General features: G+C 44.9%; 1 protein-coding gene across 1 annotated transcript; it reads left to right on the forward strand.

Annotated features, from left to right (window-relative positions):
• Positions 1-1,559: 1,559 nt before the first annotated feature.
• LOC139545959 (coiled-coil domain-containing protein 183-like) lies at positions 1,560-15,382 on the forward strand. Its single transcript, XM_071354227.1, has 12 exons — positions 1,560-1,754; positions 5,695-5,813; positions 7,457-7,624; positions 9,731-9,835; positions 10,340-10,462; positions 11,744-11,798; positions 12,061-12,161; positions 12,903-13,063; positions 13,209-13,368; positions 13,923-14,048; positions 14,890-14,977; positions 15,172-15,382. Exons 1-12 carry the CDS (start codon positions 1,655-1,657, stop codon positions 15,300-15,302), a joined length of 1,437 nt encoding a protein of 478 aa, XP_071210328.1. The 5' UTR covers positions 1,560-1,654; the 3' UTR covers positions 15,303-15,382.
• Positions 15,383-15,799: the final 417 nt, after the last annotated feature.

Below are 15,799 nucleotides of genomic sequence, written 5' to 3' on the forward strand. Positions count from 1 at the left end.
CACACCTGTATTTGGGGAGTTTCTCCCATTGTCTGCAGAGCCTCTCAAGCTCTGTCAGGTTAGATGGGGAGTGCTCCTGCACATCTATTTTTATGTCTCCAGAGATGTTCGTTCGGGTTCAAGTCTGGGCTCTGGCAAGGCCACTCAAGGACATTCAGAGACTTGTCCCGAAGCCACTCCTGCGTTGTCCTGTTGGAAGGTGAACCTTCGCCCCAGCCAGAGGTCCTGAGCGCTCTGGAGCAGGTTTTCATCAAGGATCTCTCTACTTTGCTCCGTTCATCTTTGCCTCAATCCTGATTAGTCTCCCAGTCCCTGCAGCTGTAAAACATCTCCACAGCATGATGTTGCCACCACCATGCGTCACAGTAGAGATGGTGCCAGGTTTCCTCCAGATGTGACGCTTGGCATTCAAGCCAAAGAGTTCAATCTTGGTGTCATCAGAACCAGGGAACCAGTCAGGCATTAAGTGCTCAAACCACCTGTTTTATAATTAAGCAATAAGGCCCAAGGAGGTGTGGTTTGTGGCCAATATACCACGGCTAATGGCTGTTCTTACGTACGACGCAACACGGAGTGCCTGGATACAGCCATTAGCCGTGGTATATTGACCATATACCACTAACCCCTGAGGTGCCTTATTGTTATTAACTATTATTAACTGGTTACTAAGGAAATTAGGGCTCCCGAGTGGCGTAGATGTCTAAGGCACTGCATCTCACTGCTAGAGGCGTCACTACAGACCTTGGTTCGATTCCAGGCTGTATCACAACCGGCCGTGATTGGGAGTCACATAGGGTGGCCCACAATTGGCCCAGCGTCGTTGGGGTTAGGCCGTCATTGTAAATAAGAATTTGTTCTAAACTTACTTGCCGAGAAGGTTAATAAAAATATATATATAATAAATTGAACTGATTTATGTTGATCAATAATAGCATAGCATTTGATGATAGTTTACATAGCTTTGTAAACTCAACTCCGCCCAGAGATCTAAACCAGAGCTACTGTTTACATTACATTAGCCCAGGGGTTCTTAAACTTTTTTAGCTCGAGACCCATTGGGCTGCCCCAAATCGTCCTCCAATGACACAAATGAATAAGTGTACTTTCGTAAATTGCTTCCAGTGTGTCAGAGTGGGTTTTGGGTTGTTCGTAAATTCAAAGCGTTGTCAGATTGTCTGTTCGTAAATTCGAAGCGCTCGGCAGGTTGATCAGAGCGTTCTGACCTCACAATGGCAGTGTAGCACCCAAACTATCGAAAAGTTGGCTAGCTTGCTAGCTACTTCCAGACACAAATGCGAGAACACCTCACTGACCATTTTCCTCGCCCTAGCAGAGCTGGTTTGGATGTTTTCATCTTATATAGAGCGACTGTAAATGTGTTGCTGGCAACAATTGAATTACGTTTTTTTTGCCCACGTTTACTGCGCGTTTGTAAATGCATTAGTTATTCTGCGCCCTGGCACTCAGACGAGAGTGCTCTGAAATCGGAGTAGTTAGTGAATTTACGAACGCACCTAGTGTGGCTACCTCACGTGCCTGTTATCAAACACGTATTTATGTTTTATTATGACATCTCAATAGAATGATATAGATCACTACAGGATATTGTCATACGCGTGGCAGAAACCTATTGAAAAGCGACGATAAAACACAAATGTCGTACAGCAAAAGACAGGGCAGTATGCAGTCAGCGGATACAGAGCAGCCAACGATGCTGACTCTGCAAGAACAGCGACTCCGCATACAACAATTAGGTAAAAGTTATTTGTCCACGGGTAGGCCTATTTCTGAGGGATAATACATTCACGTTTAGTGTAAACATTCAAAAGATAACTAAGTGAAGTTCTAAACCACTGTAGCCTAGATAGATATCGAATGCCTGGCTATCAGTCACACCTTGACACAATTATTGATTCCGTGTTTGCCATGAGGTCGCATCGGCAAAGAGCTCCTGTACATTTTGTAAATATTTCCATAACTAATAAATTTTGGGCATTTTTCCTCTGCAAACATTGTTTTAAAAATCTACATATATAGCGAATTAATATCAAAATCCACCACGGAGTTTCAAAACTGAAGTTGGCAAGCTAGCTAATGTGTTAGCTGGCAATTGTTTTAATTTGAATGCCAGCCATCTGTCCGGAGGTTTAGGATGGAGAAAAGCCCGAAAGCAAGACGGCTGATGTATTCACTGTAGTAAGGACTAAGTAACAAGGCTACTATTGAATTGTTAATGAAATGTGGCGTGCTTTCTGGCGTAGCCCCACCCAAGTGTGTGCTTAATTTTGGTAGTAGTGAAGCCTAGCTAGTTTTCTACACCTACAACGGAGTCCATGAACTGCAGTTGCTGAGCTCAAACTTCATCAGTCCTACTATATGGAGACGCCAAACAGACGACGAGGCACCGTAATGGCTGCCTGCCACTTGACTTGCTCCAGAGACCATTGCGCTCCCCCTCCACCTTCCGATGTTGCATGATCACTCAAGTCATGAACTTTCCGACGGTCTCATTAGCCTAAACAATGCAGCCGGCAATACAATCGTATCCCCGTGGACCGGTTCATACCAAAAACACCCATTCAGGCTGCAAATGCATCGTTTTTCATCCTTAACTAGATTTAATGGCGGGAAAATAGCAATACTTTCTTTAGAAAAACACAATTTTCCACAACAATGCTAATGCTACTTCCTGATGACCTGCACCCTTGCATTCAGCCAGGAGTAAACAACAGACTGCTGCAACTGTATTGGCTGAACGCAACATGGGACAAGCGTTCCTAGGCATGAGCTACTTTAGCATGGTGGGGGGGAAAATGGTTTCATAAAGAAAGTACACATATTTCCGTTTTTCCCCCCGCCATCTCGCCATTAAATTGACTTAAAGAGGAAGTCAACGCCTTTACTGACTGTATAGAGAATGTTTTATGTACGAACCGGTCCACGGATGATATAGTGTATGTGTTTTTTTCATGCTGCATACGATGCGATGCGTTTGGACGCAGATGAAAACGACTCAATATCACCATCTGCTGGTCTTTGAGCTGTTCTGTTATGACCATCCATCTCATGGATTATGTTTTCTAAATTGCGTGTCTTTTTAGTGTTGCTTTAAAGTGCTTTGATATTCTTTATGTAATGAATAGCGCTATAAAAGTTGAATAAATTATTTTTAAAATACTTTTATTGCTAAATATATGATAGGCTACATAAAATTTACTAAATTTGTTATTTAACCTTTATTTAACCAGGTAGGCTAGTTGAGAACAAATTCCCATTTGCAACTTTGACCAGGCCAAGATAAAGCAAAGCAGTTGGACACATACAACAACACAGAGTTACACAAGGAATAAACAAACATACAGTCAATAATACAGTAGAAAAAGTCTATATACAGCATGTGCAAATGAGGTAAGATAAGGGAGGTAAGGCAATAAATAGGCCATGGTGGAGAAGTATTAACAATATAGCAATTAAACACTGGAATGGTAGATGTGTAGAAGATGAATGTGTAAGTAGAGATACTGGGGTGCAAAGGAGCAAGATAAATAAATACAGAATGGGGATGAGGTAGTTGGATGGGCTATTTACAGATGGGCTATGTACAGGTGCAGTGATCTTTGAGCTGCTCTGACAGCTGGTGCTTAAAGCTAGTGAGGGAGATATGAGTCTCCAGCTTCAGTGATTTTTGCAGTTCGTTCCAGTCATTGGCAGCAGAGACCTGGAAGGAAAGGCACCCAAAGGAAGAATTGGCTTTGGGGGTGACCAGTGAGATATACCTGCTGGTGCATGTGCTACGGGTCGGTGCTGCTATGGTGACCAGTGAGCTGAGATAAGGCGGGGCTTTACCTAGCAGAGACTTGTAGATGACCTGGAGCCAGTGGGTTTGGCGACGAGTATGAAGCAAGAGCCAGCCAACGAGAGTGTACTGGTCGCAGTGGTGGGTAGTATATGGGGCTTTGGTGACAAAATGGATGGCACTGTGATAGACTGCATCCAATTTGTTGAGTAGAGTGTTGGAGGCTATTTTGTAAATGACATTGCTGAAGTCGAGGATCGGTAGGATGGTCAGTTTTACGAGGGTATGTTTGGCAGCATGAGTGAAGGATGCTTTGTTGCGAAATAGGTAGCCGATTCTAGATGTAATTTTGGATTGGAGATGCTTAATATGAGTCGAAGGAGATTCAGTCTAACCAGACACCTAGGTATTTGTAGTTGTCTACATAATCTAAGTCAGATCCGTCCAGAGTAGTGATGCTGGATGGGCGGGCAGCTGCGGGCAGCGATCGGTTGAAGAGCATGCATTTAGTTTTACTTGCATTTTTGATCAGTTGGAGGTCACAGAAGGAGAGTTGTATGGCATTGAAGCTCATCTGGAGGTTAGTTAACACAGTGTCCAAAGAAGGGCCAGAGGTATACAGAATGGTGTCGTCTGCGTAGAGGTGGATCAGAGAATCACCAGCAGCAAGAGTGTCATCATTGATGTATACAGAGAAGAGAGTCGGCCCGAGAATTGAACCCTGTGGCAAGTGGTCCGGACAACAGGCCCTCCGATTTGACTCACTGAACTCTATCAGAGAAGTAGTTGGTGAACCAGGCGAGGCAATCATTTGAGAAACCAAGGCTGTTGAGTCTGCCGATAAGAATGTGGTGATTGACAGTCGAAAGCCTTGGCCAGGTCTATGAATACGGCTGCACAGTAATGTCTCTTATCAATGGCGGTTATGATATCGTTTAGGACCTTGAGCGTGGCTGAGGTGCACCCATGACCAGTGGGATTCGAAATGGCCGGTAATCTGTTTGTTAACTTGGCTTTCGAAGACCTTAGAAAGGCAGGGTAGGATAGATATAGTTCTGTAGCAGTTTGGGTCTAGAGTGTCTCCCCCTTTGAGGAGGGGGATGACCGCGGCAGCTTTCCAATCAATGGGAATCTCAGATGATACGAAAGAGGTTGAACAGGCTGGTAATAGGAGTTGCAACAATTTCGGCAGATCATTTTAGAAAGATAGGGTCCAGATTGTCTAGCCCGGCTGATTTGTAGGGGTCCATATTTTGCAGCTCTTTCAGAACATCAGCTATCTGGATTTGGGTGAATGAGAAATGGGGGAGGCTTGGGCGAGTTGTGGTGGAGGGTGGAGGGTGGAGGGCTGTTGATCAGGGTAGGGGTAGCCAGGTGGAAAGCATGGCCAGCCGTAGAAAAATGCTTCTTGAAATTCTCAATTATAGTGGATTTATCGGTGGAGACAGTGTTTCCTAGCCTCAGTGCAGTGGGCAGCTGGGAGGAGGTGCTCTTATTCTCCATGGACTTCAGTGTCCCAGAACTTTTTTGGAGTTTGTGCTACAGGATGCAAATTTCTGCTTGAAAAAGCTAGCCTTAGCTTTCCTAACTGCCTGTGTATATTTGTTCCTAATTTCCCCGAAAAGTTGCATATCACGGGGGCTATTCGATGCTAATGCAGAATGCCACAGGATGTTTTTGTGCTGGTCAAGAGCAGTCAGGTCTGGAGAGAACCAAGGTCTATATCTGTTCCTGGTTCTACATTTTTGAATGGTGCATGCTTATTTAAGATGGTGAGGAAGGCACTTTTAAAGAATAACCAGGTATCCTCTACTGCCAATCAAATGCTCTATAGATTGCAATTATTTTATTCATCACCCCTCTCTCATTGACTTCTGTTCCCTGTATATGATGTTCAGAGCGGCAGGCCCAGGCAGAGTACAGTGCTGCCAATGAGATTTTAGAGAATGATCAGAAAGCCCCACGAGGTGGAAGGACCCTGAGCAGGTCACTGCCCAAGCCAGGACTGTCAATGGAGGTACATATACACTGAACAAAAATATAAACGCAACATGTAAAGTTTTGGACCCATGAGCTGAAATAAAAGATCCCAGAAATGTTCCATAAGCACAAAAAGCTTATTTCTCTCAAATAATTTTTTTTTGGCACACATTTGTTTACATCCCTATTAGTAAGCATTTCTCCTTTGCAAATATAATCCACCCACCTGACAGGTGTGGCATATCAAGAAGCTGATTAAACAGCATGATCATTACACTGGTACACCTTGTGCTGGGTACAATAAAACGGCCACTCTAAAATGTGCAGTTTTGTCACAACACAAAGCCACAGATGTCTCAAGTTTTTATGGAGTGTGCAATTGGCATGCTGACTGCAGGAATGTCCACCAGAGCTGTTGCCAGAGAATGTAATGTTCATTTCCCTACTATAAGCCATCTCCAATGTCATTTTAGAGAATTTGGCAGTAAGCCCAATAGCCTCACAACCACAGACCACATGTAACAATGCCAGCTCAGGACCTCCACATCTGGCGTCTTCACCTGCGGTATCATCTGAGACCAACTACCCAGACTGCTGATGAAACGGTGGTTTTGCACAACTGATTATTTTCTGCACAAAACTGTCAGAAACGTCTCAGGGAAGCTCTTCTGCGTGCTCGTCATCACCAGGTTCTTGACCTGACTGCAGTTTTGTGTCGTAACCGACTTCATTGGGCAAATGCTGACCTTCGATGGCCACTGGCACGCTGGAGAAGTGTGATCTTCATGGAGGAATTCCTGTTTCAACTGTACCGGGCAGAGAGCGTGTATGGCATCGTGTGGGCGAGCGGTTTGCTGATGTCAACGTTGTGAACAGAGTGCCACATGGTGGCGATGGGATTATGGTATGGGCAGACATAAACTAAGGACAACGAACACAGTTGCATTTTAACGATGGCAATTTTAATGCACAGATACCGTGATGAGATCCTAAGGCCCATTGTCGTGCCATTCATCCGCCGCCATCACTTCATGTTTCAGCATGATAATGCACAGCCTTATGTCGCAAGGATCTTTACACAATTCCAGGAACTGAAAATATCCCAGTTATTCCATGACCTGCATACTCACCAGACATGTTACCCATTGAGCAAGTTTGGGATGCTCTGGGTCGATGTGTACGACAGCATGTTCCAGTTCCCGCCAATATCCAGCAACTTCGCACAGCCATTAAAGAGGAGTGGGACAGCATTCTACAGGCCACAATCAACAGCCTGATCAACTCTATGCAAAGAAGATGTATCGCGTTGCATGAGGCAAATGGTGGTCACACCAGATACTGACTGGTTTTCTGATCCACGCCCCTACTTAAAAAAAGATATCTGTGACCAACAGATGCGTATTTGTATTCCCAGTCATGTGAAATCCATAGATTAGGGCCTAATGAATGTGTTTATATTGACTGAATTCCTGATATGAACTGTAACTGTAATATCTTTGCATGTTGTGTTTATATTTTTGTTCAGTTTAACTTCAAATCAGGCAGAGAGAGGTGGCAAGCTTGTAATGACCCGTGCGTGCGTAGACAATATTAGCTTTGTATGAAGGCATTACATTTTTGGAAGAGCCCAGTTGTATATGCCGGCTTGTCCATAATATGCTTGTATATCTCTGTGCGTAGAGCATTGTGGAGCGGGAGAAGCGTAGGCGGTGTACTCTGATAGAGCAGCACAACGGGTTGCAGTGTTCCGTGAGGGCCAAGGGGTCTCACCTGCTGGAGATGGAGCAGGCCATAAAAGCCCTGGAACTGGACTCCAATGCGGATGGAGACGAGCAGCACTACGACCAGGTGACACTATATAGTGGAAAGGGTATCATTTGACAGACTCAATTGTCCCCAAAAACGTAGAAGAAACCAAATGTCAAGGTTTAGCACCATGGACAGCACCACTCACACAGTTCTTACTGTTCAGTTTAGTTTATTAGGATCCCCATTAGCTGCTGCGCATGCGGTAGCTACTCTTCCTGGGGTCCACATAAAACGTACAAATACAGTTGAAGTCGGAAGTTTGCATACACTTAGGTTGGAATCATTAAAACTCATTTTTTCAACCACTCCACAAATTTCTTGTTAACAAACTATAGTTTTGGAAAGTCGTTTAGGACATCTACTTTGTGCATGACGCAAGCAATTTTTCCAACAATTGTTTATAGACAGATTATTTCACTTATAATTCACTGTATCACAATTCCAGTGGGTCAGAAGTTTACATACACTAAGTTGACTGTGCCTTTAAACAGCTTGGAGAATTCCAGAAAATTATGTCATGGCTTTAGAAGCTTCTGATAAGCTAATTGACATCATTTGAGTCAATTGGCAGTGTACCTGTGGATGTTTTTCAAGGCATACCTTCAAACTCAGTGCCTCTTTGCTTGACATCATGGGAAAATCGAAAGAAATCAGCCAAAACCTCAGAAAAAATTGACCTCCACAAGTCTGGTTCATCCTTGGGAGCAATTTCCAAATGCCTGAAGGTACCACGCCTGTACAAACACCATGGGACCACGCAGCCGTCATACCGCTCAGGAAGGAGACGTGTTCTGTCTCCTAGAGATGAACGTACTTTGGTGCGAAAAGTGCAAATCAATCCCAGAACAACAGCAAAGGACCTTGTGAAGATGCTGGAGGAAACAGGTACAAAAGTATCTATATCCACAGTAAAACGAGTCCTATATCGACATAACTTGAAAGGCCGCTCAGCAAGGAAGAAGCCACTGCTCCAAAACTGCCATAAAAAGGCCAGACTACGGTTTGCAACTACACATGGGAACAAAGATTGTACTTTTTGGAGAAATGTCCTCTGGTCTGATGAAACAAAAATATAACTGTTTGGCCATAATGACAATCGTTATGTTTGGAGGAAAAAGGGGGAGGCTTTCAAGCCGAAGAACATCGTTCCAACCGTGAAGCACGGGGGTGGCAGCATCATGTTGTGGGGGTGCTTTGCTACAGGAGGGACTGGTGCACTTCACAAAATAGACGGCATCATGAGGAAGAAAAATGATGTGGATATATTGAAGCAACATCTCAAGACATCAGTCAGGAAGTTAAAGCTTGGTCGCAAATGGGTCTTCCAAATGGACGATCACCCCAAGCATACTTCCAATGTTGTGGCAAAATGGCTTAAGAACAACAAGTCTAGGTATTGGTGTGGCCATCACTAAGCCCTGACCTCAGTCCCATAGAAAATGTGTGGGCAGAACTGAAAAAGCATGTGCAAGCAAGGAGGCCTACAAACCTGACTCAGTTACATCAGCTCTGTCAAGAGGAATGGGCCAAAACTCACCCAACTTATTGTGGGAAGCGTGTGGAAGGCTACCCGAAACGTTTGACCCAAGTTAAACAATTTAAAGGCAATGCTACCAAATACTAATTGAGTGTATGTAAACTTCTGACCCATTGGGAATGTGATGAAAGAAATAAAAGCTGAAGTAAATAATTCTCTACTATTATTCTGACCTTTCACATTCTTAAAATAAAGTGGTGATCCTAGCTGACCTAAGACAGGGAATTTTTACCAGGATCAAATGTCAGGAATTGTGAAATAATGAGTTTAAATGTATTTGGTTAAGGTGTATGTAAACTTACAACTTCAACTGTACATGACAAAGTACAGAACAGTAATAGACAACAAAAAATAAAATAAGTTATATGTACCAAGAGACAACAAAAATAGTATTTCCACACTCCATATATACAGGACAATTTAATTAAATCTTTAGAAAGAGGAGAGGCAAAGGAGTTGGTGTGTGAATGACCTTGTGCAAGTTGACATTGAGTGACCATGACTTGTTATGATACCCACGTGAATGATGTCTAGGATCCAAGCATTTACGCTGCACAGTAATTGGCTTGATGTTTTTTTATTGTTGACATTTCCATCTTCCATGGCAGCGTGTGAGAGAGCTGGAGAACAGTCTAGAAAAGATGACCATCAAAATCACAGAGGCTGAGAGGATCCAAAAAACCTACCTGCGAGTCTGTGACCACCTACATCAGGTCTGTAACACTATCACATTCACAAATATCAGCCTTTCTTTGTGGACATTGAATTAAATAAAATTGTTAACATTGAATTCAAGTCTCCCTTGGGAGATATTCTCCAGTCAGTGTAATCCCGATCAACAGACCAGTGTGACTAGGTAGGACTGGCAAAGTGGCTCAAATGGCATCCTATTTCCTATACAGTGCACTGCTCTTGACAAAAGCCTTATGGGCCATGGCCAAAAGTAGTGCACTACAGAGCATTGGGCCAATGCGTTTTTTGGATTATGACGCATTTACATGACACTTCAACGTTCTATGGCAGCCATGTTAGCGCCCCATTAACATTACATATGGAATATTTAAACAATGGTACAACTGAATGTCTAGAATTAGAACAATATTCAACATTCTAAATATATGGCTATGGTGCACAATGTAGGGAATAGGTGCCATTTGGGACGCTGACAAATCTAGCTCCAATGTAACCTGGGGTTGGGTTGTTTGTTCCTGGTTCAGGAGGTGCGTGAGATGCCCATGGCTCTGGATCAGCTGCAGAACTCAGTGGTCAGCGGGCAGACAGAGCTGGGAAAGGTGGCCCACATGTCTCACACCGCAGTGGCTGCTGTGGACTGCACTAAGGTAAGGAAAATCGGGGATCCAGTAACTTTTAGCCCCCACTTGTCTATTTTGGGATGTTTACATTTGAATAACATAACATTACCTTCGGTTACATGTCTTTGTATGATTGGGAAAAAATAAGAGAAAAAAGGTAAGGCTCGTTTGAATACCGGCCAGGATGTGTGCATGTCTTTTCACACTACATTAGTAGGATGTGTGTATGTCTGTCTGTCTTTCGCCTCGAGTCAGCTGGTTCAGATGGAGAGGCAGCTAATGGTGGAACGCAGGATGATGGAGAAGGAGTTGAGTGAAAGGAGGGGAGTGAAAGAGAAGGAGGTGGAGGGTCGGCTGGAGAGAGAGAGGGAGGGAGAGCGACGAAGCAGCAAAGGAGCTCAGAAGTTGAAAGAGCAGGTGAGAGGGAAAGAGATGGAGGGAGAGAGAGCGGGCTGAACCTGTGGGGAACAGAGGGAGAGAGAGGGATGGAGCTGTGGGGAACAGAGAGCGAGAAAGAGAGGGAGGGAGGGAGAGCAAGAGGGAGGGAGGTAGGGAGAGGGATGGGCCTGTGGGGAACAGAGAGGGTGAGAGAGAGGGAGAAAGAGAGAGCGAGAGGGATGGGGAACAGAGAGTGAGAAAGAGACAGAGGGAAAGAAAAAGGGAGAGGGAGACAGAGGGATGGACCTGTGGGGGAGAGAGAGAACAAGAGGGAGGGAGGGACCTGTGGGGAACAGAGAGCTAGAAAAAGAAAGAGCGATTGAAAGGGAATATTTAAAGTGAAAGAACACACTAGTCAAGAGCTGGAATGGGCAACTATGATGGTGCCACAAAAAATCTGAACTCATCATGAGGGGCCACAGTGACTCACCGGTCTGCATACCCACACATGCAGTCTGAGCCGGCCCTAAGCAACATTTTGTTGGGGATACCTTGCAAGAATTTATTGTTTGCTTGACAGCGGAGAGAAAAAAAAATGTTTTAGAGCTAATTTACTACTGGCAGCTAGACTAACTTACCAAACTAAAAAATGTTAGCTGACATGGGCTACTTGAGTGACTGTCAGTGACTGACATGATGAGAAAAACTGCTGATGCACAACCAATTTTCGAAATTGTAACTTGTGTATTATACTATTCTAACTCTCAACAGTAAGTTGAGACCCCGACAGAGTAAAACAATTAAATAAATAAATAAAAATCGGAATTGATCCACAGGCTTACAAAAGAGGGGTGCCCCACAGGCCGCCAGTTGCCCATCTCTGGTCAAGAAGGATGTCTATTGCAGTCAATGAGCGTTGTTGTTTTGCAGGTTCGAAGAGGGACTATCAGAGAGGGACTGGCTGAAGAGACAGCTCATATCAGAGGTACTATGACAGGGGATCTTTCACCACAGACACTTATGTATTCAAATAAATACAGTGAATACTACGCATCAGATCACCCATGTCCAGATAGTACTCTAGCTTGAAGGCAATAATATTCTGAATCATACATCATTTGCATGAGAAAAGGCAATATGCGTACATACAACGATATCCATTTTTCATGTGCTCACATTTTATTTCCCCATGTAGAGCAGGGAGATGATGAAATGATGCGTGTCTGTGTTGTGTTCTCCTCCTGCAGCCCAGCAGACCACCCCTGTCTCCACTACTCCCCAGTCCATATTCAAACTGGTGGAGGATATTGATGCTCTGAGAGAAGCTCTCAGCTGCACTGATCTGCAGGTATGGTGGCCCACTTGGATCATTTAGCCCTATTATATGCAGTATCTAATAAGCACTAATAAGCAATGCATTACCTATTATTCATCTTACCTTTTTATGTAAACCACTGTTGCAAACAGCACTATGTCCCGTGACACATTGATGTAGGTGTTTCATTTTGTTGAGTTATATTGCAGTCAGAGGAGCCTAGTGAGGGGGAACGGCTCATAATAATGAATGGAATAGAGTAATTGGAATGGTATTAAACACATGGAAACTTTGATGTGATGTTTGATGTGTTTGAGACCTTACGTGAAAACCACATGAATTTCACGTGAACATGTGAAGTGTTCCAAAAACACGTTCTCATGTGATCACGTGATCTTATGTGAAGTTAATGAGATAACGTGACAACATGTGATAGCATGAAACTACACATATGAAAACGTGATCACTTGTTACAGAAAAAACAAAGGTAGTGAAACAAACCCCAAGACTGGTAACTTGCCTGACAGTCTCTGAACAAAAATGTAATCCACACTGGTATAAGGCTTCAAAAGTGTTTAACAGGACAATGTTTCTCCCCCAAACTGGGTCTTTGTCAGGGCTAATTGCTCACCAAGTACCACTGTATATACGTGGACTTCCTGGGCTGCCGAACTTGAGTTGGTCATCCTGTCAACATGGCAGTCAGGTGCTTGGAAGTCTCTTTGAGCTGACTATGTGTCCACCTCTTCACCTGTTTCTCTGTCCACTGTGTAGGAGCTGGAAACACGGCTGGTCTCTCAGAAGGCCATCAGGGAGCAGCTGCACAACCAAATGACCCAGTGTGAGGAGCTGGTCAGGCAGAGCATGGATACCTTGGCTGCCTTGGAGCTCCAGTACGCCCAGCTCAAGTTCAGCGCTGGGCCCAGCTCTGACAGGTACAGTAGAGCTACACAGAAGAGTGGTACTCCTGTGTCATCCATGGAAAAAGAGGAAAAGATCTGAAGAGACTTCAGATCTCGAGCCTCAGAACTTGTGGAGGAGAGAGGAAATACAATTGAGACTCACCCTGTTTATCTAAAGGTTTGAGCAGCTGAAGGAGGAAATGCAGGCGGAGCTTGAGCAGGAAGAGGAGCGTTGCAGCCATTGGAAGGACAAGCTTGGAAAGGCCCAATCAGTGCTGCATGGGGTGGAGAAGGGTGTCAACAACCTGTTCTTCAGGATGAGCTGCGTGCAAGTGAAGGTAGCCATTTTATCCCTTTCTTTATATACAGTGCATTCGGAAAGTATTCAGACCCCTTGACTTGTTCCACATTTTGTTACGTTACAGCTTTATTCTAAAATGGATTAAATCCTTTTTTCCCGCTCATCCTGAGTGCTCTGGAGCAGGTTTTCATTAAAAATCTCTCTGTACTTTGCTCCGTTCATCTTTCCCTTGATCCTGACTAGTCTGTGCCTCGACACAATCCTGTCTCGGAGCTCTACAGACAATTCCTTCGACCTCATGGCTTGGTTTTTGCTCTGACATGCACTGTCACCTGTGGGACCTTATGTGTGCCTTTCCAAATCATGTCCAATCAATTGAATTAACCACAGTTGGACTCCAATCAAGTTGTAGATGGACAGTTCAGTCTCATCTGGCCCTTTCTTGGTCACCATGAAAAACAAACCCCTGGTCACCTATCAGCCAGAGGCTCTGTTCTTTACCACTACAGTTCTCATTATACATGCCAGCCCTTGGTGATCTCAATCAGGAATAGAGAGGATTCTAAACCAAATTTCTCTGTCTTGTTGTAGGACTCTCCCAGGGAGTTGGGGGGTCTGGATGCAATAGAGAAGCTGAGGGAAATCGGCGCCCGTCTGCCCACACTGCAGACCACAGCTTCAGAGAAGACTGAGGAAAACACAGCTGACCATGAGAAGGTGAAACACTGGTTTACTTTCTTTCCTCAGCCCTCATCTCTCTCTACCTCTTTTCTCTGAGCCTGAATCTCTCCCCTCTGATCTCACCCCTCTCCCCTCTGATCTCACTCCTCTCCCCTCACCCCTTTCATCTCACATCTCACCCCTCTCATCAGTCATCTCACCCCTCTCATCAGTCATCTCACCCCTCTCATCAATCATCTCACCCCTCTCATCAGTCATCTCACCCCTCTCATCAATCATCTCACCCCTCTCATCAGTCATCTCACCCCTCTCATCAGTCATCTCACCCCTCTCATCAGTCATCTCACCCCTCTCATCAGTCATCTCACCCCTCTCATCAGTCATCTCACCCCTCTCATTAGTCATCTCACACCTCTCATCAGTCATCTCACCCCTCTCATTAGTCATCTCACACCTCTCATCAGTCATCTCACCCCTCTCACCAGTCATCTCACCCCTCTCATCAGTCATCTCACCCCTCTCATTAGTCATCTCACACCTCTCATCAGTCATCTCACCCCTCTCATCAGTCATCTCACCCCTCTCATCAGTCATCTCACCCCTCTCATCAGTCATCTCACCCCTCTCATCAGTCATCTCACCCCTCTCATCAATCATCTCACCCCTCTCATCAGTCATCTCACCCCTCTCATCAGTCATCTCACCCCTCTCATCAATCATCTCACCCCTCTCATCAATCATCTCACCCCTCTCATCAATCATCTCACCCCTTTCATCAGTCATCTCACCCCTCTCATCAGTCATCTCACCCCTCTCATCAGTCATCTCACCCCTCTCATCAGTCATCTCACCCCTCTCCCTTCCCCTCTCCCCTCAGGTGTGGAGCTTCCTGGAGCAGAGCACCATGATGGAGCCCAGGAACTACAAGAGGGCCAGCAGCCCTGTGTATGACAGTACCTCAGAAGGTATGCTTTTTTGGGGGTGTATGGTTATGCATGGTTTTTCAGTATATTGTAAACAAAATCTTATTATTAACAGCAGGAAGTCATTGCTGTACATTTCCATAATGGCTGTTGAGTGCTTGGCTAATGGTGTTTGCTTATTGTGTGTATTACCTCCGGTTCCACCTGCTCCTCACTGCTCCTCTCCTCCCTCTCAGATACATTCCAGTTCCGCAGTCAGGAGGAGGACTGCTCCATGTCCCGCGAGGAGATCAAGCGTCGCAGCATCCAGCTGATCGAGGTGCACCAGCCAAAGAAGAAAGCTCAGAGGAGCAACACAAAGAGCTAGAGACAAGCTCCAGCTGTGGCCCTCTATATCCTACAGGGAGTAAAGCTGAGGAAATAATAAACAGGCTCCTAGTATGATTTTACTTTTTTTGTTGTCTACTTTATACCTGAGTTTGTTACTGCTATGATTAAAGTGGAACTGACAGCGTTTTAGCTACATGAAATCCTATTATAATCTGTTCATATACATCTCCAGGAAGAATGACACCTTTCGTGAAATCCAAATGGCAGTTATAGTCTTGTCCCATCACTGCAACTCCCAACTTCGGAGAGGTGAAGGTCGAGAGCCAAACGTCCTCCGAAACACGACCCTGCCAAGCCACACAGCTTTTTGACACACTGCTCGCTTAACCCGGAAGCCGGCCGCCACAAGGAGTCGATAGAGTGCGATGGGACAAAGACATCCCAGCCGGCCAAATCTTCCCCTTACCCGGACGACGCTGGGCCAATTGTGCGCCGCCTCATGGGTCTCACGGTCTCGGGCGGCTGCAACACAGC

This window comes from Salvelinus alpinus, chromosome 19 (assembly GCF_045679555.1).
Source record: "Salvelinus alpinus chromosome 19, SLU_Salpinus.1, whole genome shotgun sequence".
Classification (NCBI taxonomy): Eukaryota; Metazoa; Chordata; class Actinopteri; order Salmoniformes; family Salmonidae; genus Salvelinus; species Salvelinus alpinus.

Coding starts and splice junctions, on each gene's coding strand:
- LOC139545959 (XM_071354227.1), top strand. CDS start 1,655: ATGTCGTACAGCAAAAGACAGGGCAGTATGCAGTCAGCGGATACAGAG. Junction 1,755..5,694: donor ACTCCGCATACAACAATTAG/GTAAAAGTTATT, acceptor TATGATGTTCAG/AGCGGCAGGCCCAGGCAGAG. Junction 14,049..14,889: donor ACACAGCTGACCATGAGAAG/GTGAAACACTGG, acceptor CTCTCCCCTCAG/GTGTGGAGCTTCCTGGAGCA.